Source organism: Phaeodactylum tricornutum, chromosome 30, assembly GCF_000150955.2.
Source record: "Phaeodactylum tricornutum CCAP 1055/1 chromosome 30, whole genome shotgun sequence".
Lineage (NCBI taxonomy): Eukaryota > Bacillariophyta > Bacillariophyceae > Surirellales > Neidiaceae > Phaeodactylum > Phaeodactylum tricornutum.
In genome coordinates this window covers 227,330-253,409 of record NC_011698.1, presented here as the reverse complement: position 1 = coordinate 253,409, position 26,080 = coordinate 227,330, and the positions used below count along the sequence as shown (strand labels likewise).

The 26,080-nt window shown below is 44.9% G+C and overlaps 7 protein-coding genes across 7 annotated transcripts; 5 read left to right on the top strand and 2 right to left on the bottom strand.

The window, feature by feature from the left end:
- Positions 1 to 1,002: 1,002 nt before the first annotated feature.
- On the top strand, positions 1,003 to 2,017 carry PHATRDRAFT_50507 (predicted protein; the record flags this gene model as incomplete). Its single annotated transcript, XM_002185420.1, has 2 exons — positions 1,003 to 1,328; positions 1,433 to 2,017. The coding sequence occupies 2 exons, from the start codon at positions 1,003 to 1,005 to the stop codon at positions 1,962 to 1,964; spliced, it is 858 nt and encodes a 285-aa protein (XP_002185456.1). The 3' UTR covers positions 1,965 to 2,017.
- A 3,377-nt stretch (positions 2,018 to 5,394) lies between these two features.
- PHATRDRAFT_4823 (predicted protein) lies at positions 5,395 to 5,829 on the top strand (the record flags this gene model as incomplete). The annotated part of the gene is made up of 1 exon (XM_002185419.1): positions 5,395 to 5,829. A coding segment is annotated over one exon (435 nt), but the record flags the coding sequence as incomplete, so codon positions are not given.
- A 2,358-nt stretch (positions 5,830 to 8,187) lies between these two features.
- On the top strand, positions 8,188 to 9,183 carry PHATRDRAFT_41470 (predicted protein; the record flags this gene model as incomplete). Its single annotated transcript, XM_002185418.1, has 1 exon — positions 8,188 to 9,183. The coding sequence occupies one exon, from the start codon at positions 8,188 to 8,190 to the stop codon at positions 9,181 to 9,183; it is 996 nt and encodes a 331-aa protein (XP_002185454.1).
- Positions 9,184 to 10,096: 913 nt separating this feature from the next.
- On the top strand, positions 10,097 to 10,969 carry PHATRDRAFT_16982 (predicted protein; the record flags this gene model as incomplete). The annotated part of the gene is made up of 1 exon (XM_002185417.1): positions 10,097 to 10,969. One exon carries the CDS (start codon positions 10,097 to 10,099, stop codon positions 10,967 to 10,969), a length of 873 nt encoding a protein of 290 aa, XP_002185453.1.
- An 8,175-nt stretch (positions 10,970 to 19,144) lies between these two features.
- PHATRDRAFT_50503 (predicted protein) lies at positions 19,145 to 21,892 on the top strand. The gene is made up of 2 exons (XM_002185416.1): positions 19,145 to 19,505; positions 19,599 to 21,892. Exons 1-2 carry the CDS (start codon positions 19,403 to 19,405, stop codon positions 21,386 to 21,388), a joined length of 1,893 nt encoding a protein of 630 aa, XP_002185452.1. The 5' UTR covers positions 19,145 to 19,402; the 3' UTR covers positions 21,389 to 21,892.
- A 1,177-nt stretch (positions 21,893 to 23,069) lies between these two features.
- Positions 23,070 to 24,478, bottom strand: PHATRDRAFT_31257 (predicted protein). The gene has a single exon (XM_002185368.1). The coding sequence runs from the start codon at positions 24,253 to 24,255 to the stop codon at positions 23,191 to 23,193; it is 1,065 nt and encodes a 354-aa protein (XP_002185404.1). The 5' UTR covers positions 24,256 to 24,478; the 3' UTR covers positions 23,070 to 23,190.
- A 226-nt stretch (positions 24,479 to 24,704) lies between these two features.
- On the bottom strand, positions 24,705 to 26,010 carry PHATRDRAFT_50500 (predicted protein). Its single transcript, XM_002185367.1, has one exon. It carries the CDS (start codon positions 25,899 to 25,901, stop codon positions 24,825 to 24,827), a length of 1,077 nt encoding a protein of 358 aa, XP_002185403.1. The 5' UTR covers positions 25,902 to 26,010; the 3' UTR covers positions 24,705 to 24,824.
- Positions 26,011 to 26,080: the final 70 nt, after the last annotated feature.

Here is a 26,080-nt window from a genome sequence, read left to right as displayed (position 1 = left end):
CTGCAAAAGACGTTGTCACCGGCTTATAGCGACCATAGATCAAACGTTCATGGTCATTTTACCCTTCATTGAGTCTCAACTTATGCGAGGTTGCAGAGCTAATGTAAATGATTCATGAAATCTCGAAAACTGCCCAGACGAATACTGTTTCTCTTTCTGCGAGACTACTTCGCTAAGAACCACAACTTGCGTTCGAAATATTTGGATTTCGTTGGTACTAGCTGTAAACGTAAAAAGCTGGCTCTCCTGTGTCGCGGCACATACCTATAGAGGGGTCGGACTATCGTATAGATCACAAACAATACAGTTATGTTTGTAGATTCTGTAGCTTCAACTCTATTGGCTTACTCTTATACACATAAACAAACGTAAGCCAATGAATGAGGACAGTACGGTAGTCGGCTCGGTCACGAGAATACCCGTTCTATACCTGTTTTGCGCTGTAACCCGATCAATGGCCTTGACCCAAGGCAATCGATTGGAAGCTGATGTAATCTCTATTGAAAATGCAAGGCTGGACCTCTGCGAAGGACATTCAGACGGCTACAAATGGAGCTGCATCCCTGGAAGTTTTGCAGAATTTCAGGCATTGACTGGGGAGTTTGATTCCTCCCAATACGCTCCCCCGAAAAGGTTTTTCTAGCTAGAAGAAGAAGCGTCATGCCGAGAAGAATTTTGCCGTGACTATCCCTGTTTGACGTGTCGAAGCTAGTAATAGTGGATACGAGGCCTGTAAGTTGATTTCGCGTATTTAAAAAATGGCAACGTAATGTTCAAAGGTATTGCCGGGTTCTTTTTGACGGTGACTGTGATTACTGTCAGATTTATTCGTACTCACTGTCAGTATTTGACTCCCTGTCAACCCTAATCTTCTTCAGTAGGTTCGGTAAAAAGTTCCTCTGTCGTTGACAGCGAGAGTAGACCGATATCAATCGACTGCTGTATCAATAATCTGTGAGTTCTACCTGGAAAGGAGTTGGACTTCTGCACGACGACAAAGCAATGTACCTCTTAATAACAACTGGGAAGACTGTATCTCAGAAGAAGCATCGCATTGCGATTTCCACGCTTTTACTAGTCAACTTAAGCTACGATGGCGGGCTTGCAATAGGTGCCTTCGTCCCCGTTTATTCACAGTCAGCTCATCTGCAGTTCTATTCTGCCTTGTCTTCATTGTTGTCTCAATCTGAGCTGTTCGACTGTGCTGGGTATTTTTCAATAAACCCCGGTGCTTCTTGTCACAAAACTGAAGCAGCAACGACAGCCCTAGAAGCGGATCGGGACGAGGCTCTCTATTTTGCGCATTACTGCGAAGAAAATGTCTGGAGGTAAGGGAGACATTTGAATAGTGCCAACGCAACCTTACACAGCATAAGTCGCTCCTCACCGAATGTATTGTGGCCGTATTTGCGGGCCGCTTATTTCTAATAAGATTGGCATACCGTAAAATGATGCAGAATGAACACAACAGGAACCGCTACCACGTCGTCTTTTGTACTAATAGGAAAAAGTGCCTCCCCATGTTTTACCAAACAATCACGCGCAACAACCGCATACCGTGCGTTTGGAATTACCATTGCATTCTTTTGGAGACAAACGCGACCTCGACAGAAACTGTCGTCTTTGATATGGATAGCCAATTGCCATTTCCGTACCCCCTCGATCGGTATCTGGACCGTACGTTTCCGTCCACCATGGATTATGCTGCCGAGGATCTCGAACCGGTATTTCGTACGGTCCAAGCATCCGCGTACATAGAGAATTTATCCAATGACCGGTCTGGAAAAGAATTTTGCGATGTTGCCAACGATTGGATCGCGCATTCTCCAACCTACAAGGAAATAGGCGAGGTAACCAGTGCCAACCTGGATCAGTTCTCCGCCCCCCAGAAATCGCAACGAGATTCTCTCTCTGAATTTGGCGTCATACTGTCAAAGAATGAAATTTTGGAGTATTCATTCTGATAACTAATGTGACCCAGACAATATGAGGGCGCAAAACTTCGTGATTTATGTCTACTTTTCTTTCACGCTTCGTAGATTACTCCCTATTTTGACAAAGTTATATTGGAAGTGTAGAGGCGTATCTTACCAGGTAAGGCGTCGACTATGCTGATACCAAGTTTAAATTGAGCTGTGATACAAAGCGGGAACACTCAGCGAAAGAGAAAAAGATTCACAACGCTTAAAGTCGATTAAAAAGGACTGCCAGTCAAGAAGACATGACCGCATCTACCAGACTGGACCAAGAGTGGGAGACACTACCGATTGTTTGCACTGTATTAGGACTGAGCCGTATATCCAATGACACTATCTCGTTGTTCGTGCCGCCAGTACCAGCCTCGAGAATGTGTTGTTCCTCGATTGTCAAACCGGAACCTGATACTTTTCTCATTGTTACTCGTACTCACTGAACATGCCTTGGAGGTCAGCGTACAATTGCGGTTGCTAGGAAGAGTCTTTCCATCTTGGGCCAAACCAGAAGAAGATATCATCTGACGTCGAACGATGGCATCAGCGCAAGACAAGGTATAGTTGGTACTATAGAGATCTGGGATTTGGGGTTTACCATTGGTTCGACGAGGGGATAGGAACAGGAAAAAGCTCGACGCGAGACACATCAATCCACACTTGATCTTTGCTGTCAATACGTCATTGTTGATTTTTACGCATTTACATTAGTAATATTGCGCCTAAGTACGTCCAAAAGTCTCACTTCAATGTTGGTGTAACGTTTGCTCCGAGGAACAGATGTGCTGACGATCAGAAAATCCATAATTTGGGATGAGCAGGGCTGAAAATTACACTTTTTGAGAAAAAATCGAGTCCAAGTATTGATATTCTGGCGGGAAATAGCGTACATCTGTAAGCAAAATTTCTAGTTACTGCAACATTCACATAAATCATGGAGGATGTAGATCGCAGTTACGATGATAACATTGTTAATTCCACAAGCTACTCTTTCTACTTAGAAAACTGCGCCAACTTTTACACTTCTCCAATGTATTTATCTGTGAGGGAGTCTCGTCGAAAGGAATCACGATGACCGCCTGCAATAGAAATATTTGGATCCAATGGAATTTCCACAAATATTGTTGTTTTCACCCTTGCTATCCCACGTAAACTTTCTCTAAAAAAATTATGTAGATTTGCAAGAATCTTGGGTCTTCCGAGAGCCATCGTGGATAATAAATGAAATGTTATTCTTTTGCATAATTGTGCTTCCTTGGAAGCACAAACACTATAAAAACCTCAAACTGTAAATGACTCTTTCAAGGAGTAGCACGTAATAATTCTCCTAAGCTGCGTGTTCTTCATTTCATATCCAAGACTTGATTTTGTACATCCACGCAGAAACGAAGATTTCAAAATATATATGTGGTATAGAAAGACATGAGCGTTGACCTTACTCTTGGTCATTCTTATCTATCCTCAAGAAATAGCAATATGCGAAAAGTAATCTTGTTTTCTCGACCTCGACGAAAATTCAATAGAATGACTCACTTCAAGAATCGTTTCTCAGGGGAGGAAAAGTCTTTCGAACAATTCGTTCCGCAAAAGCTACGGATTGAAACCTTTGAGAGGCAACGGGCTGCAATTTAAGTTAGCGCACAACAAACAAGCAGCCTACAAAACAGACTGTCAAAGCCTGTCGCTGCACCACAGAGGCGCATAAGGCCAAAACAGGAAACGCAAATTTAATATGTTGCAACGCCTCGGAGATGAAAGTAGCTCTCCTTCGTCAGACCGCGATGTGGACTCTTCAGTATCTGATCGGGGCCAGAATGTCCTCCCTTCACACTTTCGAAATCTTCAAAGCAATTGGGGTCGTTGTCTTGTTGCTGCAGTGCTTCTCATTTCCGCGGCAGTCCTGGGAACAGTCACATTTCTGTTGATTAGAAGCGATGAAGTGGATGACTTTAACAAAGAAGTAAGTAGCGTTTCATTTGAAGATCTGTCATGTTTTTCTCTTTCGTAACTCATCTTTCAATTGACGTCGTCGTTTCCAAGTTCGAGGTTGCCTCAGCTGAAGTGGTGGACGGGAGCCGCCGCAACTACGAGACCTTGTTGACTGGTATTCACACATTTGCTACCCCTTACCCTTTTCCGAGTGTCGCAGGACAGCTGAACGAAACACTTCCATACTTAGCTTTGAGGGACTACGAGGCTTTTGGCTTCGGAGCAAGGCAGCTTACCGGAGCTCTTTGCTTTATTTACGTTCCGTTGTTGACTGCGGTCGGCATGCAAGACAAGTGGGAAATATATGCATCTGCCAACCAAGGTTGGATTGCCAACGGGCGCTCTTTCTATCCCGATGCCGATGAGCCAATTCAAGAATCGAATCCAATCATACCTTACATTCACAACCTCAGAGACTTCGAACCCGATCGCAGCCCGGGCCCCAAGGCACCTATTTGGCAATCTTCGCCTCCTCCTGTGGACACTGTAAGTTGTCCGGCACTTGAATTTCTTGTTTGTTTGAAAATCTCACTCAAAGCCCGTTAAAGGATTTTATCAACTACAACATGTACGACAACGAAGCTTATGCTGAGATAGTAAACTACACAGCGCTAACGGGCACGCCAGTATTGTCAACCCCGTTCCCACTGCGTGAGATAACAAATCGGTTTTTATCGTTAGACATACCCGAAATGGATGGACCGTTGTCGTTACTTTTACAGCCTGTTTACTCCGAAATAAATCCACGTAATGGAAGTGAACTAATTGCCCATGTCATGGCCGTTGTTTCCTGGAAAACTCTATTCGAAAACGTAAGTGAATTGAGTCTTATAACCTGCGGATACTAATTGGTTTCTTACCAAAAAAAATCTCTTGTAGTTACTAGACCAGGGAAAAGACGAAATTGATGTGGTTGTGACTAGTTGCCAAGATTCCCATACCTTCACATTAATTGGAACCAATGTTGTCTACGTTGGAGCTGGAGACCTGCACACACTGGACTTTGGCGACAAAGCAGTATCCACCCCTTTTGCTTCAGGCCAAGCTGGAACATCAACGTTTTTGTGTCCTCACAGCATCAAAGTGTATCTAAGTAGTCATGCAGGAAGCATCGGTCACCAACTCGCCATGGATATACACGGGCGTTGTTGTCATTATTTTTGTCTTTAGTTTGTTCGTCTTCTGTTTTCACGATTGGCAGATGCGGCGTCGTCAGAATCGAGCTGTCTCCCGAGCGGATCGATCGGACGCGATTGTTAAGAATCTTTTCCCTGATACCGTCCGAGATAAGCTTTTTGGACGTAGCCAGGAGAGTAAGAAGGGAGATGGCAGAAACGAATCAGAAGCATCACCTGGTGCATCCTCCAAATACAGTTTAGTCAGCCAAGAACCCACCTACGTCGCCATTGCAGAGCTCTTTCCAGAGGCAATAGTGATGTTTGCTGATATTGCCGGGTTCACCGCATGGAGCAGTCTCCGCAAGCCTGCGCAAGTGTTCATGTTGCTGGAATCTATCTTTCAATTGTTCGACAAAGCCGCCCAAAAGCTCAAGGTCTTTAAGGTCGAGACAGTGGGCGACTGCTATCTAGCGGTCTGCGGTGTACCTCAGTACAATAAAGACCATGCGATTATCATGGCAAGGTTTGCCCGTGCTTGCCAGCATCGCTCACAACAAGTTTTTCATTCTTTGGGAAATACGTTGGGACCCGATACAGTAGAATTGGGCATGAGGTTCGGTTTACATAGCGGCCCAGTGACAGCAGGTGTGCTGCGTGGCGATAGGGCCAGATTCCAGCTTTTTGGAGATACTGTCAATACGGCATCACGTATTGAAAGCGCAGGTGAGATCAATCAAATCCATATTTCTGAGCAGACTGCATCGCTGCTTCGTTTCGCTGGAAAGTTCAGTTGGATCCGGCTCAGAGAAGACCGTGTGGAAGCGAAGGGGAAAGAGTTCCTGGAAACGTTTTGGCTGAAAACCAAGTCTTGTAGCTACGCTGCACCTGAGACAGCCCTCAGCTCCACACGCAACGAAGAAGACCATTTGAGTATTGAGAATACCGCTAGGTCTATCCGAAGCACGCCCTCCAGCGTTAGTACAGACTATATTTCAATGGAAATGGGAAGCCGTCTGCGAGACAAGTCTACACAACGGTTGGTGGACTGGAATTGTGAACTTTTGCAACAGTTCCTGCGTCAAGTTGTCGCCCGCCGCCACGCGGTTGGTACACGGCGAACTTCGGCTGCCACATTGGATCTTATGGCTAAAAAGGCGGGGAACGAAAGCAATGCCGTGCACCAAGTTGCCGACATAATAACTATGCCAAACTTCGACGAACGCGCTTTCCGATTGTCAAATGAGCCATTGGAGCTGGAACCAGTAGTGGTCGAACAACTTCGCAACTTTGTGGATGTGGTGTGCAGCATGTATCACGATAATCCCTTTCACAATTTCGAACATGCCTCTCACGTTGCCATGTCTGTGACGAAGCTGTTGAGCCGGATTGTGGCCCCTACGTTTTCTGGTGCCAACATCCGGAACTCGACAAAATTTGGGAATTATAAGTTCTGATGGTAGCGTCATTGGAAGCGACGAATTGGAAGCAACTCAAGGTCAAGATAGATCCAAGCCGGACCATGCGCGGACCGCGAATACAGCAGTTATTCCAAGATCAAGCCCAACTACATGATCATACGTACGGTATCACATCAGACCCTTTGACACAGTTTGCTGTCGTTCTATCAGCCTTGGTTCACGATGTGGATCACCGTGGAGTGCCTAACTTTTTGCTCGTGAAAGAGAATGAGGCTTTGGCATCTGTCTATCACAACAAGAGTGTGGCAGAGCAGAACTCGATTGACTTGGCTTGGAATACTCTCTTGGCGCCCGAGTTTGATGCTTTGCGCGCCTGTATTTACAGCGATTTGTCCGAGTTGCGTCGATTTCGTCAAACTTTGGTCAATTCGGTAATTGCCACGGACATTTTTGACAAGGATCTGAGTACGGCGCGCAAGGCTCGCTGGAGTAAGGCGTTTCACACTCTTCGCTCGGACGGTAGCCAAACGAATGAGGAGAAGCAGGAAAAGCTATCGGATGAAGATCCCAGCCGCGAACGGAACCGCAAGGCGATAATCGTGATTGAGCACCTGATTCAGGCCTCGGATGTAGCCCATACAATGCAGCACTGGCACGTGTACCAGAAATGGAACGCGAAGTTGTTTGAGGAAATGTACAACGCGTTTTTGCTTGGTCGCTCCGACCAGGACCCCTCGTTAAACTGGTACAACGGAGAAATAGGCTTTTTCGACAATTATATCATTCCTCTGGCCAAGAATTTAAAAGATTGCGGGGTGTTTGGTGTTTCTTCTGACGAGTATTTGAACTATGCTCTTCAGAATCGTCGGGAATGGGAACTGAAGGGCAGAGAATTGGTGTCCAGTTTGGTTGATCGCTGCGCAAACAACCGATGAGGACAGCGAGCTCGAGCTAGAAATAAGCGTAAAAAATATCTTCCTACTGGGCATCGTTTCACGGATGGACTCGTTTCGGTTTTTCAGGAATGTGGACGAAAATCTGCACTTACTGTTAGTCACATTTCTATTTGTTACTCTTACTGTTAGTATATGTAGTGTCTGGCTTGCGAAAGTCTCTTCAAAAACTCTCGAGGCCTACTGGAGCGCAAGAGAAGGTAAACTAAGGGACATGGACGAGTTATCCCACAACCTAGGTAAGTCCTTTCTGGTAAGCTCTTGATCCTAGTTTTGTTTTTCAAATAGTGGAATAGGTTGCACCAGCCATTGGTCATGCATAGCTCAAGGGTCGACCAACGAGACTAAGTGTAAGATAAATAGGACAACTCCCGTGTATAGAAAAGCAACAAGACCCGAATTTACGTGCGACGAACGTACACGCTCAAGGTGCAGCGTCTAGTACGTACACTGCTCTATTTATCGTGCTCTTTCTCCAATACGCATGGGAATCCTGCGCATTGACTGTGAAGAACAGGAATAGAAAGCAATTCATGTAGCGTGTTCGATTTCGCTTCCAGCAATGCCAGTGTACTCGGTATTTGCTCTCCTTCCGCGTATCTACCATCGCAAAAACCGCTGGAGACTTTCCACTTTCATTGCAATTGTTGCTGTGGTTCCCTACTGTCTCTACAGTGTTACGGCGTTGGATTCATCCGCCGGCCGCACTACCGACCATCGAGGAACAATGAATCCTTCCATGTTGACGACCCCCACTGCTGCTCCCACAAGCTCCTTCACGAAAACCACGGTACTGAACAACGGTTGCGTCATTCCACTCGTTGGCCTGGGCACGTGGAAATCCGAACCCGGTAAGGTCCAACAGGCCGTGAAAGAAGCCATCCGTCTGGGTTATCGACACGTTGATTGTGCCTTTTGTTACCACAATGAAAAGGAAGTAGGCTTGGCACTGCAAGAATGCTTTGCGCAAGGGTTGTGCCGACGCGAAGAGTTGTTCGTAACTTCCAAACTATGGTGTGACAAGCACCATCCGAACGATGTCCGCGACGCCCTTCGGAATACGCTTTCGGATTTGCAACTGGACTATTTGGACATGTACCTGATGCACTGGCCCGTAGCGATCAAAATCAACTGGCCCGAATCTGCCGACGACATGATTGCTCTCGATGACTTGCCTATTGCCGACACGTGGAAGGTCATGGAGGAATGCGTCGATCAAGGTTTGACCAAAGGTATCGGCGTTTCGAACTTTTCCATCAAGAAACTTGAGCATTTGTTAGCTTCTTGTCGCATCCCTCCCGCCATCAATCAAGTTGAACGTCACCCCTATTTGGCACAGCCGGATATGATGGAACATTGTGCACGTAAAAACATCCACGTGACGGGATACAGTCCACTCGGTTCGTTGGATCGCCCAGCCGGTCTGAAGGGACCGGACGAGGTCAACTTATTGACCGATCCTACCGTCACGAGCGTTGCGAACAAACACGGCATCAGCACAGCACAAGTCTTGTTGAAATGGGCCGTCCAAACCAACGCCAGTACCATTCCTAAGTCAATTCATCCGACCCGCTTGGCGGAAAATCTGATGGTGGGTCGTGACGATTTTCCCGACCTGGATCAAAGGGATTTGGAAATGCTCCAGTCGCTGGATGCGCACCGACGTTACGTGACCGGCGCCTTCTGGGCCTTGCCGGGAGGACCGTATACGGTCGAGAATCTTTGGGATGAGTAAAACAGGAACGGGGTGTGTTTTCATTTCACTACATATTTTCAAGCTGAAACGTTTGTATCTGGAGAGAGTATTAGCTAGTCGCCGTAAAATGAAGAAATGCACGTCGGGGAAGTGATCTATCGGCATTGTATTCAAGCATATTTGTAATTTCCAGGCGAGTGGTCGTTGTCTCTAGTGCTCTCATGTGTAAAGATTTTTCATCGCCTAAACAATAGTTGGCACTGTATCAATCCCTCTTAGCTCTTAAGTTAGTTTCCTTGTGGTGGCCCGGTGGCCAAGGTATGATGCGCTGTTGGAGAACCTGTTTAAGTATACCAGCAATTTCAACTTTGGCCTTTTACTGTTAATTGAGCTCGTCCAAATTGCCTTGACGAGACGTGGTCATCTTGCCGTGCTCCGAAATACGGAGATTATTGTTTTAAACTTGCAGGGTCAGAGTCTTGTGAGGCCTACGAATGAGCGCGGAACGTATGTTGGTACCAATGGATCCAAAAAGGATTGCTCACTGTACCCTAGTTCCTGCGACTCGCTAGATGGCAAACACCGCCCAAGCAGGAATCGAATACCGGATGCACGTCTTGTTTATCTATATCCGGGTTGTAGATCTTACGTGTTCGTGCGTTGTATAAAATGGGAGAAGCATTTTCTCACGTAGATCGAAGAGCATCCAAGGTGTTCTCGGACCGAAGAAGATCCCGAGCCTCGTCACGCTCCAAAATTTACCAATCTGTTGCGTGTCGCTTCCAATACCAGCTCGTCTTGTCATAAACAGTAAACCGGCATGCGACTCATTCGGCAAAGTGTTCGAATCGCACACACGCTGTCCTACTTTTCGCTCAACAACAACAAGCATTCTTTTGCTTTCGCTTTTGCCAATCCCTCTCAATATCGTCGCGAAACAACAGCAGTCAGAATGAGCTCCAGCACAAGTAACGAGGAGTATACGCCGCCCAAGGTATGGAAGTACGAGTCTTCGGAAGGAAGTAAGTTTTCCATGAATCGTCCGACGGCCGGACCTCGTTTCGAAAAGGAGCTCCCCGTGGGCAAGCATCCCATTCAACTGCACTCCATGGCAACACCTAACGGGCAAAAAGTCACCATAATGCTGGAGGAACTTCTGGCAGCGGGACACGATGCGGAGTATGATGCCTACCCCATCAAAATCATGGAGGAAGATCAATTTGGTAGCGGCTTTGTTGCCATCAACCCCAACAGCAAAATTCCTGCCATGAGCGTCTCCCAGGAAGGAAAAGAGCCACTCCGTATCTTTGAATCTGGTTCCATTCTACTTTACCTAGCGGAGCGCTTCAACGCCTTTCTTCCCGCTGACAAGCGTACCGAAACACTCAATTGGCTCTTTTGGCAAATGGGGTCGGCCCCTTATGTGGGTGGCGGCTTTGGACACTTTTACCAGTACGCCAATGTTAAGAACAAGTACGCCATTGATCGATTCACCATGGAAACAAAGCGTCAACTTGATGTCTTGAACCGGCAATTGGAACAAAACAAGTATATGGTTGGAGACGAATACACCATTGCCGACATTGCCATTTATCCATGGTATGGTTGGCTTGTTCTGGGCCAAGGCTATGGGGATGCTGCTACGTTCTTGAACGTCGAAGAGGACTACCCCCACGTCATCCGTTGGGCCAAAATGATTGAGGCCCGCCCAGCTGTACAGCGCGGTAGCATTGTTAACAAGTTTTGGGGCGACAACGAAGATGCGCAGTTACTGGAACGCCACAGTGCGGACGACTTTCAGAAGACGACAGCCCCGCAACCGTAAACTACTGTCTAAACGAGCCGGGGGCTCATAGCGTTTTCCATTCACGTAAGCTGTTTTCTCGTGAACTATTCTCTAGAAGAGAGTCACGGTCAAGCCATTGAAACAAGGTTCGACGTGTGTAGCTAACCTATCAGAATTCAAATGACTCTCCAATTTCGAAAACGTCAAAATCAACAGCAAATACTGCACTCTACGATGCGCCTTTACAGGTAGCTCGGGGCGAGTATGAGCTACTTCTGTTTCTTCCTACTTGATTGAAACCATCGTGAAGCGATTTTGTTTGCACGCACCACAGCCTTCTTCCGATGTATGAAAACACCCATTGCGGTCCCGATGAAAGCGCCCGTCAAATGTGCGTGGTGAGATACGTTGTCTGAAGGAAAAAAAAATTTCCACATTTCGTCACCTATCCACATTAACGCTGTAATTACAAATGATAGAGGCAGCGTCGACGCAGTCGCAGAAATCAATGAATTCAATAGTATGATTGAAAAACAGCCCCTGATGCTCCCAATTGGTGCGTGTACGGCTTCCCAATTAAAATGTGCACCAGTGCTGACGAAAAAGCAACCAATCCAAATATATGGATGAGTGCTGTCGAACCAAACTCATGCTCTACGCTCGGCCCTACGAGCAAAAGGTACATCATGTTGCCCTTTAAATGATCGAAGCTAGAATGTGCTACAATGTGAGTGAAAAGTCGCATGTATGCGAAAGGGTTTGACATGCGGTTCAAAAAGTCATCTTCAACTGCAAGAAACCTCGAGAATCCTGCAAACACGGTAGAGTCTGCGAGTTGGATCAAGGAACAGAGCAACACAAATTCAAGTACAGTGGGAGCGTTCACGCTGATCCGCCTAAGAATGTTGATTGAGATGAACTGTCCGAGAGGCCCCCATTTCTCTATACGCCCGCAGGATTGTATCCAGATAACGTCCATCCTCGTTCTCCTTCAAAGACTCTGCAAATAGCCTGAAATAGATGATGTGCAACTGCGATTATGCAATCTATCATCGAGACCGGCAGTTATACGCACGAAAAAGAGCGCATAATGACCGGACTAATGACCGAAAAAATGGCCTAGGTCTTTAATTGTATTAGCTTTTGAAATCGTATCCGCTCGAGTCACTTTACAGCAACACCCGCTTACACTTTCAATCAAGGGAGACCGTTATTCACGATGTATATCTGTCAACCACAAGACAAGCAAACACCGTGTTTGATCTTCGTTTTTGGCAGAAGAAAGCCAGTGATGCATTTTCAGTTTCTAACTCATTGATCTCCTGCTTCGCTTTCAAGACTAAACCTCGAGCTAAAGATGGAATTCATTGCAAAGACTTTCGAAAATGGTGTTTACATGGACAACTATTTCCTCAAAGAAAGAACGGCCAAGAAAATAGGCATACCGATGATAACTGTTGTCTCATGATATCGTACTGAATATCTGCTGATATAAATAAGCCAATACAATGAAGCCTCACAGTAAGACTGAGCGACACAGCGAGATCTTTCGTACTGTTCTTGCTCGAGACAACGGGGATAACAAGAATTTGAGTCGTTTGTAAAATTTTTGTGTCGTAACAGAGGAAAGTCATAGATCGTATCTGTCGCCTGAATCCATTCTCTGTTTATCTGTGACAGCGAGTCTCGAAGTAGTCACAATGCTCATATTCGTCCTGATATTGATACGGGAACGGAATGCGGCTGCCATTTTGCAGAGACGGAATTTTACTCGTGCTCACCCTGGTTGAAGGAGGGACGCCTCTTGACTGCAGAAAGGGTAGACTCGATTGATTCAGACCAGCAGAATTTTCTTCAGCTGATACTGTATCTTCTGCCGTAGACGTATACAGAGCAATTTGTTTTCCGTATCATACTCCAGGCCCTGAGAACCGGTAAAATTTGTCGATTTGCATTCCATTGAGGCAAATTCAACATATGATGCCACAGTATCTCGTACGGTTTCTCTTCCGACAAGAAAATCATCTTTCTTGGCTCGGCCTTGCCAATTTTTTTGGAGAAGCACAAAAAGCTTCTGTCGGCATGACAACGACGAAAACAAATTTCGTAGGTAAAGAGTGTATAATAATGATTCATTTTCATGCAAACCTACAATAAGAAATCGAACGAGTCCGGGAAATAAACGTAATTATTTCTGAATCAAGATTCCAATCCGATGAAAGATACGCTGCAAATTTGGAGGGGAGCCTTTGCAATAGCGAGATGAAAGGCATTGATGATTTACATGGAACAATTCATTTATGGCGACATATGGATTTAAAGACTGTACTTGATTTCGAAATTCAGCCGAGAAGCTGTGAAGTTTTTTCCGATAAAAAATGGATTCATATCATTCGATTGCGTGTAGTCGAGACGCACGAATGCCTTCTTCGTTCTTCTTGATAGTGTGAAAAAATCTGCACAGCGTACATACTCACCGTAAATGATCACAAAGAGTTCAATACATTTCAAACGATTTTTTCCTTTTTTTCATATTCAGCGATAAATGATGGAAGATTTCTTGTGAATGGAGAAAGCAAAAATGAGTTTGCACCTTTTTGCTAATGTATCTTATTCCTTTGCGCTGTGACATTTATTGGATCGTTTAATGATTCCGTTTACCACGCAAGAACCTTATTGATGAAGGTACGTTTATTAAAAGACGTACAGTAATTGAATTTCAAAAAGGATGTTTGCGGCATATTTGAAATTTTACGGGAATTCGTTTGTTCTCGTTTTGTGGATCGAAATCAGGAAATGTAGGGTAATGAACCAAAAAAATTTTCATGTCAGTAGTAACGAAAGACTTGAAAAAAACTAACATAAGAAATTTAATATGTTATACCAAAGTTATCCGGGAGCTTCAATTGTAAAATACCATGCATAAACTGAAAAAATGGAAAGTTACTTACTTGGAAAGGCAATTTCAGTTCCTTACAGGGATAACAATCTTCACTGTATTTCATGGCACTGATAACCAGACTAATTTTCGAAGATTTTTAAGCAGGTTATGCAATTATTTAATTTTTAGATTTAAACAGCAACTCTAGTCGCTCTTTTTATCTTTTTTTAATTTTAAAAAACTGGAAATTGTCAAACAAGTCTTATTTGAATCAAATATGGAGATAAGAAACCGAGAAGAAAAGGAAAGTTCAGTCTTTTCAAAAATGAATGGCACAAGTTTGAATCCATCAAAAGGTAGTCAGAGAAATCTGATGTCGATCGGTGGAAACACAAAAGAAAGGTATTCATACAGATTCTTGGTAAAAATTGATTCCCGGAAGAAAAAGTTTCCAATCGTTTCCACAAATCACAGTCAGAGTCCTTTTTTTTGCTCATTCTATAGTTCTCTACCCGATCAAAAAAAGAACAGATTTTTACGCTTCGAAAAGCAGGGTTAAAAAGCACTATCTGGCGAAAATTGACGATGAATGGATTTTTTATCTTTGTTTTATGCGGCCATCGTCATGTTTTACGTAGAGGCTGCCTAAATATGTCAGACCACTATTGTGTTGGCGCTGTGATCTAAACAGAAAGAGTAGCTTCCGGCGAAAATTCATGTTTTTCATTGCAAATCCTGTTAACAATCTTCATGATTAACCACAGCATATGGATTAACAGCAAATTTGAAGAGAAAATTCGCTGAAGGGGATGGGGAAAAGTGGAAAACTTCTAAAAGGGGGCATAACGTGTTCAGTCTAACATAATTAGCTTCATTTGGCGCCAGTATTTTATTCAGGATATAAACTATTTAAATATGATACCGTGAAGCCGACTCAGATATCGACCGTTACCAGTCAATTATTGCCTGACAGCAGTTATTCACCCCGCTTATGAAAACTGTGGAAACGGCGATGGCTCCACTTTCTAAACGGTAAAGGTAACCCAATCAGCTTCGTACGGAAGGTTTGAACTATTGTTTGCTTCTCTTCAGACTTCTCTGTTCTCAATTCCCTCCATGAAAAGAAAAATTCTGCCGACAAACGTACGGCCCCGACACGGAAATATGCAATGCCCGCCCAAATGACTACAATGAGCTGTAACGTGAAAACTCCCTAAGCGTCATCTGTCGATGTCCACTATTGTTTGCGGTTCACTTACTGTGAGCACACATTGTTTTGGGGAACAATTCGCTACCAAAACAAAATTGTTTCCTTTGTTGTGGCAGAGCAACAACTCTCATCGGACGCCCTACGGTAAGTATCTTGGCGGGCAACTTTGGTATCTGTGACAAATCTTGACCTTGAATACTTAATAATAAAAAGGGTGCAAAATAGTACTTATGCTGAACACGTTCTGTCCCCTTTTAGAAGTTTTCCGACCTTTCCTACACATTTTTGCGAATTTTCTTATATTTAAACGATTACTTAAAAGTTATTTCCCGTGAATTTAATACTTAGCGTAATTTTAACCCCTGCTCACAGCGAATAGTTGATTTTCTCTAAGTGTCGTCTACTCTCGAAACAAATATTGAAAGAGAGCAGGCTCTGACTTTGCTTGCATGAATTGGAATGGGCAGAGGTTCTTTTTAAAGTGCCGGCATTTCTGTAGGATTGAACTGGGTAGAAATGAGTTTTTGATTTGTAGGGGCCGGCGTCTCCCTCTTGCTAATCATCTATTAGCGCAATCGAAATTCTCAAATGGGCCTGCTGCAAAAAATCTGTGATTTTGTGGCTTTCATAATCTGTCACTGAATCCAGTACTCACATCAAACACGATTGAAAGGGAAAGAAGTCGCAAAACTAAAGCTGTCTTAAATTTGAGTGTAGAGCCACAAGCCAGCCGCTACTAGAAATTCTCGATTCTTGTCTCCTCGTGTGTCAACGTCAAGTATCTCCTGGCTTCTGAAGACAGCTCGAGGTGATCAAGACTCGCCTGGCTTCTAACGAAGAGATATGAACTAACGAATATGGTTTTCACACAATCGTTGTTAAGATTTATAAACTCTAAACTAAAGAGCTAATCTGTTCACTTTCCATTTGGCCCCACAATCTGCCAAGCGCCATCGTGGTCCGTTTCACTATTCTCCACGGTGTTATACACGGCACCGTGGGCACATTCATCATAGTTACCATGCTCCTTAGCATGGCAACGATCGAGTCCCGAAACAGTCACATCATGTTTCTGAATACTCAGCTGGGATTGCGTTTGTCCAAAACCATCCGTGTTGGGATTTGTGACAAAACACACAAGATTAGTTTCGACAGGCTCGCCTTGGGTGCCACGACCCAAGTAGTGCGCGCCATCGCGCGAACCGGTACTCAAAACTGTCATTCCAGTTGACATCGTGATCTCTGGAGGTTCGAATCACGAGAAACCATTAAAACTGTAAGCCACCAAACCAAGGTGTCCGTCGACGCCGTCAAAATTCACCCTTTACACCACGCGACCAACGTGGCCACCACAGCTTTACAGCCCCTGTCCAACAACAACAGGATTTTTTTGATGAAAAACGTCTGGAACAAGGACAGAAACAGAAGGTATTATTTGCTCTGAGAGGACAAATTTTCTTTACAATTGTAAAAGACATACTTTCTGTCTTAGCAAAATCATCTTTCAAAACTGAAGAAATGCCAAGCCAAGTCCTGAACAAAAATGCTTCACTTGTTTTGGCTGGGTCAATATGCCGGCTGATTTCTCTGAGATTTGGTCAGAGCATTGACAACTCCAATTGCTTTGTTCACACATCTCGGGTAACAAAGGCTGCTGCAAAGAGTGTGGGAAAATAGCCTCCCGCAAAGCAGAAGACAAGACTGACTTGAGCAGTAATAGCATCCCTAGAGGGAGGGCCTGTTCAAAGTATACACTACACAAGTATATGTAGTGATCAAAGGAAGTGCCCTGCTGCAGACAACTTTCATAGCTTTTACCATAAGATGAACAATTGGTTTGACATTGAGCCGCGCACTGTATGTTGGCTTGCTTGAAGCTTGTCCACCTGCACGAAAACCGACAGTAGTGCTCAGGTTATTGTTCTCTCTCCTGCGTTGAGCCGCGCACTGTATGTTGGCTTGCTTGAAGCTTGTCCACCCGCACGAAAACCGACAGTAGTGCTCAGGTTATTGTTCTCTCTCCTGCGTTGTCTGTGTAGTGCAATACTGTTCTCTTATTAAAGAGTGGGATTGATTTGGATGAGTGTTTATATCTCAACCGTCCTGTGGAAATATTGGCACTGTTGGGAGACCATGCATAGACCATCCTGGTCTCTGACTCAGGTGTTGCCAATAAGCCAAAAATAACAGCAAAATATGACTGTGAGAAATTTGCCTCTCTCCTCTGAAATGCAAAACCTGCCCTTGGAAACAGCTCTGTCAAGTTGACTGTAACTACTGATTTTGTCAGGTACCTGTTTCACATGCTTGACAAAAAAATACTGTGTGCTTGGCTTCAATTGACTTGACAGAGAGCACAAAAACCTTGCTCACTGACAAACTCCTCCCAATGCGCTAAATGGGATCTCAATTAACGTTAGCTAGTACATTTTGCGGGGAGGACCGTTTTCATTGTTAATCTAACAGAAAAGTATCCCTTCTGGAATGTAGTCTCTTTTTAACTTTCATATGACAGTCAATTAACAGCAACAGAAATTCTCTCATAGCCCAAATAGGTTGTCAAAAAAAGTCATTCAAAAGCAGGGAAGAGATTATTGAAGAACACAAAACGGTGAGGGTGGTGATTGGATTGAGGACTTTGTGAGGAAAGTCGCTCAGTTTGAACTGAGCAGAGGTTGACATCGGGACTGAAGAGAAGGCGGTTGGGCGGTAGGGCAGGGCTGGGAGCTTGAAGACGGTGGGGTTGCTTCGTAGTTCTATTGAAGAACACAAAACGACGATGGAGATCACAGTTGAGGAAAATGATAAACTACGAAGATTATGAGTCTACATTGTACTCTTGGATATTTGTAGGGACTGTGGGGCTGTGATTTGTTGTGTGTGGGACGGAAGCGACTTGGCTTTTTAGCAGTAGGCGATTGAACTCCTTACCAGGATTGGATCAACAGAGATACCGTAAACAACGGAACTTTGTACAAGCAAATGTACATCAATATCCGGGTAGAAATACAAAGTTGTGTGATTTACAACCGGGTTCTACTAAAAAATTTGAAATTGTCCATCATTGGAGACTAGATTCAAATACGGGTAGTAGATTTTCGACGATGACAGAGAAGATTGTCTTCAGATAGAGGAGGACAAAAGGTCTACACTAACTGACAATATGCCTTGTTGCAAGTACAGTAACCAAGAGAAGTTGAAACTCTTTTCCAAAGTGCAGTCACTTGTAGAAGAGGGCTGTGGAAAGGGTAAAGTATGCAGAGATCTTGGTTTGCAATTATTGCAATTTCGACGGTGGGAGAAAATACAGAGACAATTGAGACAGCAAACTTAAAAGCATTTTTGTGTGTGAAGGCCGGAAATCATTTCTTGACCCATTAGAAGATGATCTTGTGATGTGGCTTTTAGAGCTGTGACGGGAAGGTAGAGAGGCACCACTGACAGTGTGCTCTTCACATGACCTTCCACGGCTAGTTTCTTTGATGCCGACAATTTAATGCCATGTTCCCAATGAAAATGGTATTTGAAGTATAGAACAACTCTTGCTTGAGAGGAATAATGTTCAAAGCTTAAGTAGGGCATACAACATGAGAAACGCATTTGCCTCAACAAACGAGGTAAAACCATCTTGAAATAATGTTCGCAATAATTCCAACCCTTAACCCTATTTTGTATTTCAACATCAAAATCCAACTTTAAAACCAAAGTGTACATTGCAGTCTTATAGTAGTATTAGAATTAATGGGATCGTTATGAAGCTGGGAATGAGACGACGGATCCAGGTATGGGGTCAGGTTTAAGCCCGACTTCGATTTGGTGGGTCCTGTAGCAAATGTACATGAATTTTTGGAAAAGATACAAAGTTCCGTTGTTTGCGGTATATCGGGTTTTTACTGTTACTATACATATTGTCGATACGCCGACCTCCCTTAGATTATCAATGATTGTGAGGAATACATATTACATATACAAAATTGCATTTTTCCGAGCTACAATATATGTTAATTATCATTTCACACACTATTTCAAAGGAAGATTGGGTTTCTTTTCGGCCGTCTTACATTCACTAGTAATGTAACTGTAAGTGCTTTTCTACGGCACACTGTGAACTTGCGCTGTTCCTTTTTCCATTCGGATTTCCTTTCTGGTCATCCCTCCATTTGATGCCGTCACCCTTATCCTGTTTACACAATTTACACAACAGCATTCTGATTTCTTTCGTATCAAGTGCAGCTGCGATTTTTGTGTCAAAGACGGTGAAGAGACGCTTTCAACAAGACTCATCCAAACACTCAGAGTTTTGTTCGTGTTGCGGTTCCGTAGTACAATTGTTTTCTAATCCGCGATCGTGCGAAGTTTAAGGTGACAGTCAATCTGCAAAATGGAACTAAATGATAGTGGCGAATACTTCTGTCCAGCAGACAACAGAACCTTCATTGACATCAGCCCGATTTTGTTTTCTTCTCCGACCTTGGTAAATCGAGGTTAGTGATCACAGGGACTGGACGTTGGTGGAATGTTGCGTAGTTCATCTTTCGAAATTTTTGGGATTGATTAGAATATTGTACTCATTTCAGTTTGCATTTTCGCGGCAGTTCACAGAAATGCCCCTCGCTTTGGCCATACGTCGGACATTGACCAATTGATTTCTGGTTCCTCTGAAGAGGGCAGAAACTATGTGGTTGGGGTTCTATCCTGCGCAATTGCGATGTTTATCTTCTTTCTACTCTGGATTGCAATTCTCGCTGTTTTTAAGTGTATGGGTCCGAAGCGTGTCGGGCTCCTCTCAGGATATCGCGTGTATCGCCCCGAACCACCTGCGCCCCAAGATTACTACGATGAATCGGCCAGAAACGTAAAACATTCTGAAGACGACGAAGACATGGAGGCACCTTCACAATCATCCTTTCTTGCTCAAGGAAGTACCAAGCAGCATAATATTAATAAAAGTACGACAGGCAACTATAGGCCTCAGAGTGCTTCAGAAGAGGAATGGGCGAGGCCAGACGGAGCCGTTGTCGTCAAGTATGGGCCTGTTGAAGACGACACTGTGTACCGATCGGAATTGCAAGACTGGAAAGTGGAAGTTAGAAAAGTGGAAGGCAGACTCCGAAATGCTAGAATTGTGGTTGTGGTTTCAGGTTTATGCTCGTTGGTCTTCATTGCCTTTTTCTATTTTCAAGGAATCCATCACCTCCGACAGTCGTTCATCAATTCTCGGGCAACCGTTCAGGAAGCAGTGAGACTAGCAGATGATGCCGTGGCGCTCATTGACAATTACAGCAAGTTGCAGTCTCGGGTTCTGGTGAATGCCACAGAGTTCGCGGTGGAGATAAACAATATATGCCCACTCGTCAAACCAGAAATTTGCAGCAACTTTTCGAACACATCAGATATATTCGCAACCTCAGCAGAGCTTGCATGCGACATCACCGATATCCCAAATGGAAGCATTCTTGTGTCTTTCATTGAAGTCGGGAAACAGTTTCTTTTTGACAACCTTGATGATATCCAAGGAGACCTGGAAGAACTTTCATCGATTTTTAAGAGTGCCGACGAAAATATAGCTCGATTCAGCTGGGCGTACTATGTCGCAGCAGGATGCGCCGGGCTTCTCGCTGTCCTAGTGGTATTTATGATGAAAGGTGTCCTCATTGCTTGGAAAGGAAAGACGACTGGAGGTTGCGCGCGAGCCTTTCGTCGACTCTTACGTAGCTATTTTCTTGTGCCGGCTTTTGTCTTCGTTACTTTCATGAGCTGGGTGTTTTCCATGATTTTTGTGTTGGGGTCGGTAACAGCGTCTGACATGTGTGTTGAATCGCCGGATCCTCGAATGACAAGTCTCCTCAAGCAGTTCGAGCATCGATTCAACACGGTAGTATATGAGTTCGCTACCTACTACGTAGCTGGCTGCCCAATCGCTAGCGTACCATTGGATTTTGAGAAGCACATAGCGATACTCTTGGGCTATCTCGCGCAAGTATCAGCGGTATCTGAGGCGATAAAGGAGGATCCAAGTGATTTTCTTGACGTTTGTGGGGGTGACCCCAATACAATTGATAGGCTCGCGTTTACAATGCAGAATCAAGTGTGCCTTTTGACAGGGTCCTTATACGACATTCAAGAATACTTTGCTTGCGATAATTGGCATCCTCTTTATCGGAAAGCTGTTTATGATGCTGTATGCTACAACGGAACTGCAGGACTACATTGGGTAGCGCTGTCGCAGTTCTTCATTGTCACGTTTGCCATGGTCATGCTCACGCTTCGAGTAGCGTTTTATGAACTTGAGGACGAAAAGCAGGTACTCCAAAATCGCCAGAGTTGGATTGCCTGTTTGAGTTGCGGCTCAGCAAGAAGAACGTGAATAAAACCGGGTAGCAACGGTATGTGATGCGAAAACAATGGTGCAGACAAACTGGCAGCGACGTTTCTCAGAATCAGTGTCAGTATATCCTCTACAGCACTATGGAGACAAAGTTAAAGGCGCCCTAATGCGTAATATGGTAGAAACAAGTAATTGTTTGTAGGAACGCAAGTATCTGTCCTTTTGTCCAATTAATTCGGTTTCATAGAGTCATCGGACTTATCCGTAGGAAAATTTATGGTGATGTCTTCGTGATACAGGTCTATCAGCTGCACGATCGAAACATCGTGTTCTACATGTGTCTGGAGTTCCTCCAAAAGCTGTAAGAGATGCTCTTGCTGGCCGCTTGTAAATATGGCCTCGAAGGTGAATTTGCAACTTAACGCATTTTGCTCCGAGTTTATAACCTTATTCCATAGACAGATCATATTGTCATCGCCTGACACATTAAAACCATTCCTTTGCAGTTCTTTTGCGAGTCGGACCAGCTCCCGAGGGCCTTTGCGTGTGTTAGTCAGAGATTTGTAAGACAAGGTCATAACCACGTGGTAGTCTCTAGAGGTATACCAGTGTAGTATCATTCGCTTCCACTTTTCTACTTCTTGTATGAAGTATTCGTCCCGCCACTGGTACCAGACTAATTCCGGTTCGATTGAATGTGGATCAGATCCTCCATCTTCAGAGGTACTGGAGTCCCAATAGCGCTGAAAGCTCGATAAGACGATATCTTTGGGATTGCGAACTAAGACAGTGACTCTTGTACCTTCGTAAAACCCGGCTTGGAACGGATCCAAAGCATGTGAAGTCACCGGCCAACTAGTCATGCATGTCGCAGACGTTTCTTTTCTACATGAATTGTCATCCAGAATATCACCACCCAAACCTGTTAAGGCGCGTATAAAGGAATTGGTAATGCCACCACCCGATCCAGAATAAGAAGAAAGTAGCATAGGTTGTCCGTTTGTCTCTTTGGGCGTCGGCATAAAATCACAGGACAGAAGGTTGTAGTCCTTGGCTTCATTTTCAATTATGCTGGACCGTCCGCCAAAAGAACTTTGGGAAGGAACCGGACTGCCCAATCGGAATGTTCTTTCTTGTGTTACTTGATGCTCATCGTTTATGAATGGTGCATGATATGACTTGTGAGTACCCGTATAATTCGCGTATTGTGAGACTCTCTTTTCCTCTGTTTTTGGCAAGCTCATCGGTTGAAGACTTTTCAACCCCACCAGAACAAGGCCAACCGTGAAAGCCAAAAATAATAACATCGTTTTTTGTAGAAGAAGGCAGGAGCAGCTCCACCCTGCATTGCGGGCTTTTTCGACGTCAAATTGTTTTACCATTGTCCATAGAGATTGTGACAGAGTGAAATTGAAAGATTGAAAGTGGACGGAACTTGTTTTGTATGATAAGTTGAAGTCATTAATGAAAAAATTTATGATAATCGATGACCCGAAAGTCATCGCAAATACATGCGCTCTGGAAGATGTGTATATCGAAGACAAACTGCGCCAACTGATGAAGTCTGTCAAAGCTGCTCACGCTATCCACACTAACAGTAATTAATGCAACCTACATTTGACGGAGATACCCCATCATGCGATCTTTGACGTAGCATTGCTCAGGAAAGATGAGAGATCATTCTCTTTCACTGTCAGCCTTTAAGTGATGGTAGCCAAGTGAGTAAGATAAAAAACCTAAATAGTTAAGCTCAATTGCGTTCCAGAGGAAACAATTTCACAAAAAATATAACCATGATTTTGACTGTAAGTGAACTCACGGTCAGTTCAATCCCTCGTAATTTATTTCTTTCCGACAACGCCCTCATCAACAAGCTGTTGGAACATGTCTTCCGCTGTCTTAGCGACGGGTCGATACTTAATACCTAGCTCTTGAACAGATTTGGTGTGGTCGAAATTCGGAATCACCTCGCAATTATTGGATATTTCTTTACGGGATGTACCCGCCATTGTTGGCCCAATCAACCACAGCAATGTTTTTGGCATTTTATAGGAAGGAATGGGGTACTTTGGGAAGTGAGAGCGCAAAGCCTTCGCAATTTCGTAGAAGCCTGTGTTTTCCGCGTTGAGGATATGCCGCCCCTTGGCGTCAGGAATGTACGCAGCAGCAATGTGTGCAGTTGCCACTTCGCGAACGTCGACCACACCGAAACCGTTGTTGGGACACGCCTTCATGCTTCCGTCTCCGAGAGACTTCATCATTTTGAAAGACGTGGAGCTAGGATGGAATCGCGCACCAGGGCCCAACACCATGGACGGGTTTATCGTTGCAAGTTTCCACTGAGTCTGACTACCTGCCATCTCCCACGCAACTTGTTCCGCCAACGTTTTGCTCAAATTGTACGGCTTGTATTTTAAGCTTGCCGTACGATTCCAGGTCTCTTCGTTCAGAGGGTTGTTTTTGGACTCGGAGGAGTCGGTATAAATCGCTGCAATTGACGAGGTGAGTACCACACGCTTGACCGAAGGAGTGTTGTTGACTGTATTCAGCACGTTCTTCGTTCCCTTAACAGCAGGCTCAATAAGGTCCTTCTGAGGATCATCCACGCTTAATTGAAACGGTGACGCTGTGTGAAAGACTATTTCGCACCCATCAAAGCATTTGGCGAAACTCCCTTCCTCCAGCAAATCCGCTTTGAAAAATTTGATCGTTCCGGGGTTCTTCTCGCCAAGATTTTGCAGGTACTGGAGGTGGTCCTTTTTGCTAGGATCGCGGACAGATGCATGAATCGTGACTCCTTGTTCGAGCAGCTGCTGCACCAAGACGCCGGCGATGTATCCGGTGGCTCCGGTCACCGCAACGGGTTTGGAGGTATCGATCGTAAACTGTTTGCTGGTATGTGACATTGTTGTAGTTCTTTCGCGAATTGATTTTTTATGATCATTGTGATGGTCTCTAGCTAGATATAACTGTAAACCTGAATAGAAAAAAGAACGGTATCGAAAGAGTCGGCGGAAGTCGAAGAAAAGCTGAGAGTTTTGGTACAAGTCGATGGAATTCAGCGAACTCCAACAGTCTTAACGATTCGATTGAAAGTCTTGGATATCTTCTCTCACCTGGTGAGCAGCGACCAACGAAAAATAATGATCGCAAGTTCTAGGGATAGATGTACTATACAGTTAGGCTCTTGAATCGTGCTTTATGTTAGCTCGTATCTGAAAAAAGCAACTTGGTTTTCTGAATAGAGAGTAGTCCGACAACCTGGTAATTGATTATCCCTGGTCTACTCCATTCATTCGTCACGTATATACCCTGGGGGATCAAGAAGGGCTCACATGAATGCCGGTAGCTAGTTAACCAGGTAGTAAAACCTACATCTAGAAAATTACGGTCTTTTTTACGGCTCTCCATCAAACACTAAAATTTCAAATCTTTTCCGCAAAGAATGGATCGCGTACGACCAGCTATTCCTCCGCTACTTCTTCGTGAGGACGCCAAGATCGACAAGCTGTTGGAACATGTCCGCACCTGTTTCGTCCAAGGGACGATATTGAATACCTAGTTGGCTCACCGACTTGGTATGATCGAAGCTAGCTTCCACATTGATATTGTTCCAAACGTACCGACGCGACATGCCTCCCGGTAAATACGGCGCCAGCAACCAGAGCAGCGGTTTTGGCACGGCCCTGGTCGGAACGGGGTAATCCGGGAATTTCGGACTCAAAAGTCGCGCCATGGTCAAGAGGCTGCTATTGTGTCCGGACAAAACGTGACGGCCGGAGGCTTCGGGGAGATAGGCGGCCGCAATGTGCGCCGCCGCCACATCTCGAACATCCACCATACCCATGCCCATATTGGGACAGAGCGGCATGGAACCGTCCCCGAGCTGTTTCATCAGGGAAAAGGAAGTGGACGATTCGTGGTACTTGACTCCCGGACCAAAGACTAGGGATGGATTGATCGTTACCAATTTCCAGGCCGTTTGACTTCCGGCAATCTCCCAGGCTTTTTGTTCCGCCAGCGTCTTGCTCAAGGAATAGGGCTGATAATCGAGAGAGGCAGTGCGATTCCAGGTCTCTTCGTTGAGTGACTTGTTGTTGACAGCGTCACATTCGGAAATGTCGGTGTAAATGGCGACACAGGAGGAGGTCAAGACAACCCGCTTTACCGACGGCGTCCGAGATGCCGTGTGGAAAACAATTTGCGTTCCCCGGACGGCTGGTTGGACGAGATCGTGGTACGCGTCCTTGTAGTCCAACTGGAAAGGTGATGCCGTATGAAAGACAATTCCGCATCCTTTCATGCCTTCGTCAAAGCTATCTTCCTGCAAGAGATCTCCCCGAAAGAATCGGATCGTTCCGGAACCGCTCTGGTCCGCGAGATCTTGCAGGTATTGTACGCGTTCCGTCTGCGAAGGATCGCGGACCGTGGCGTGGACCGTCACGCCGGCTTCCAATAGCTGCTGGATCAAGACGCCGGCAACGTAGCCAGTTGCACCCGTCACCAAAACGGGTTGGGACGTGTCAATGTTCAACGGTTTCGTACAAGGCATATTGATATTACTCTAAGCTCGGAATATTACCTGGCTAGTTTATGCTGCAACAATACAATGCAGGCTAGAGACACCCCGAACAACGGTAGCGCGGAACGTTTGCTAGTAATTCAAAATGGATTGGGGGAACCGAGAGTCGAGAGCGCGTCGGAAGATCTTTCACAGCTTTTCCAACTCTG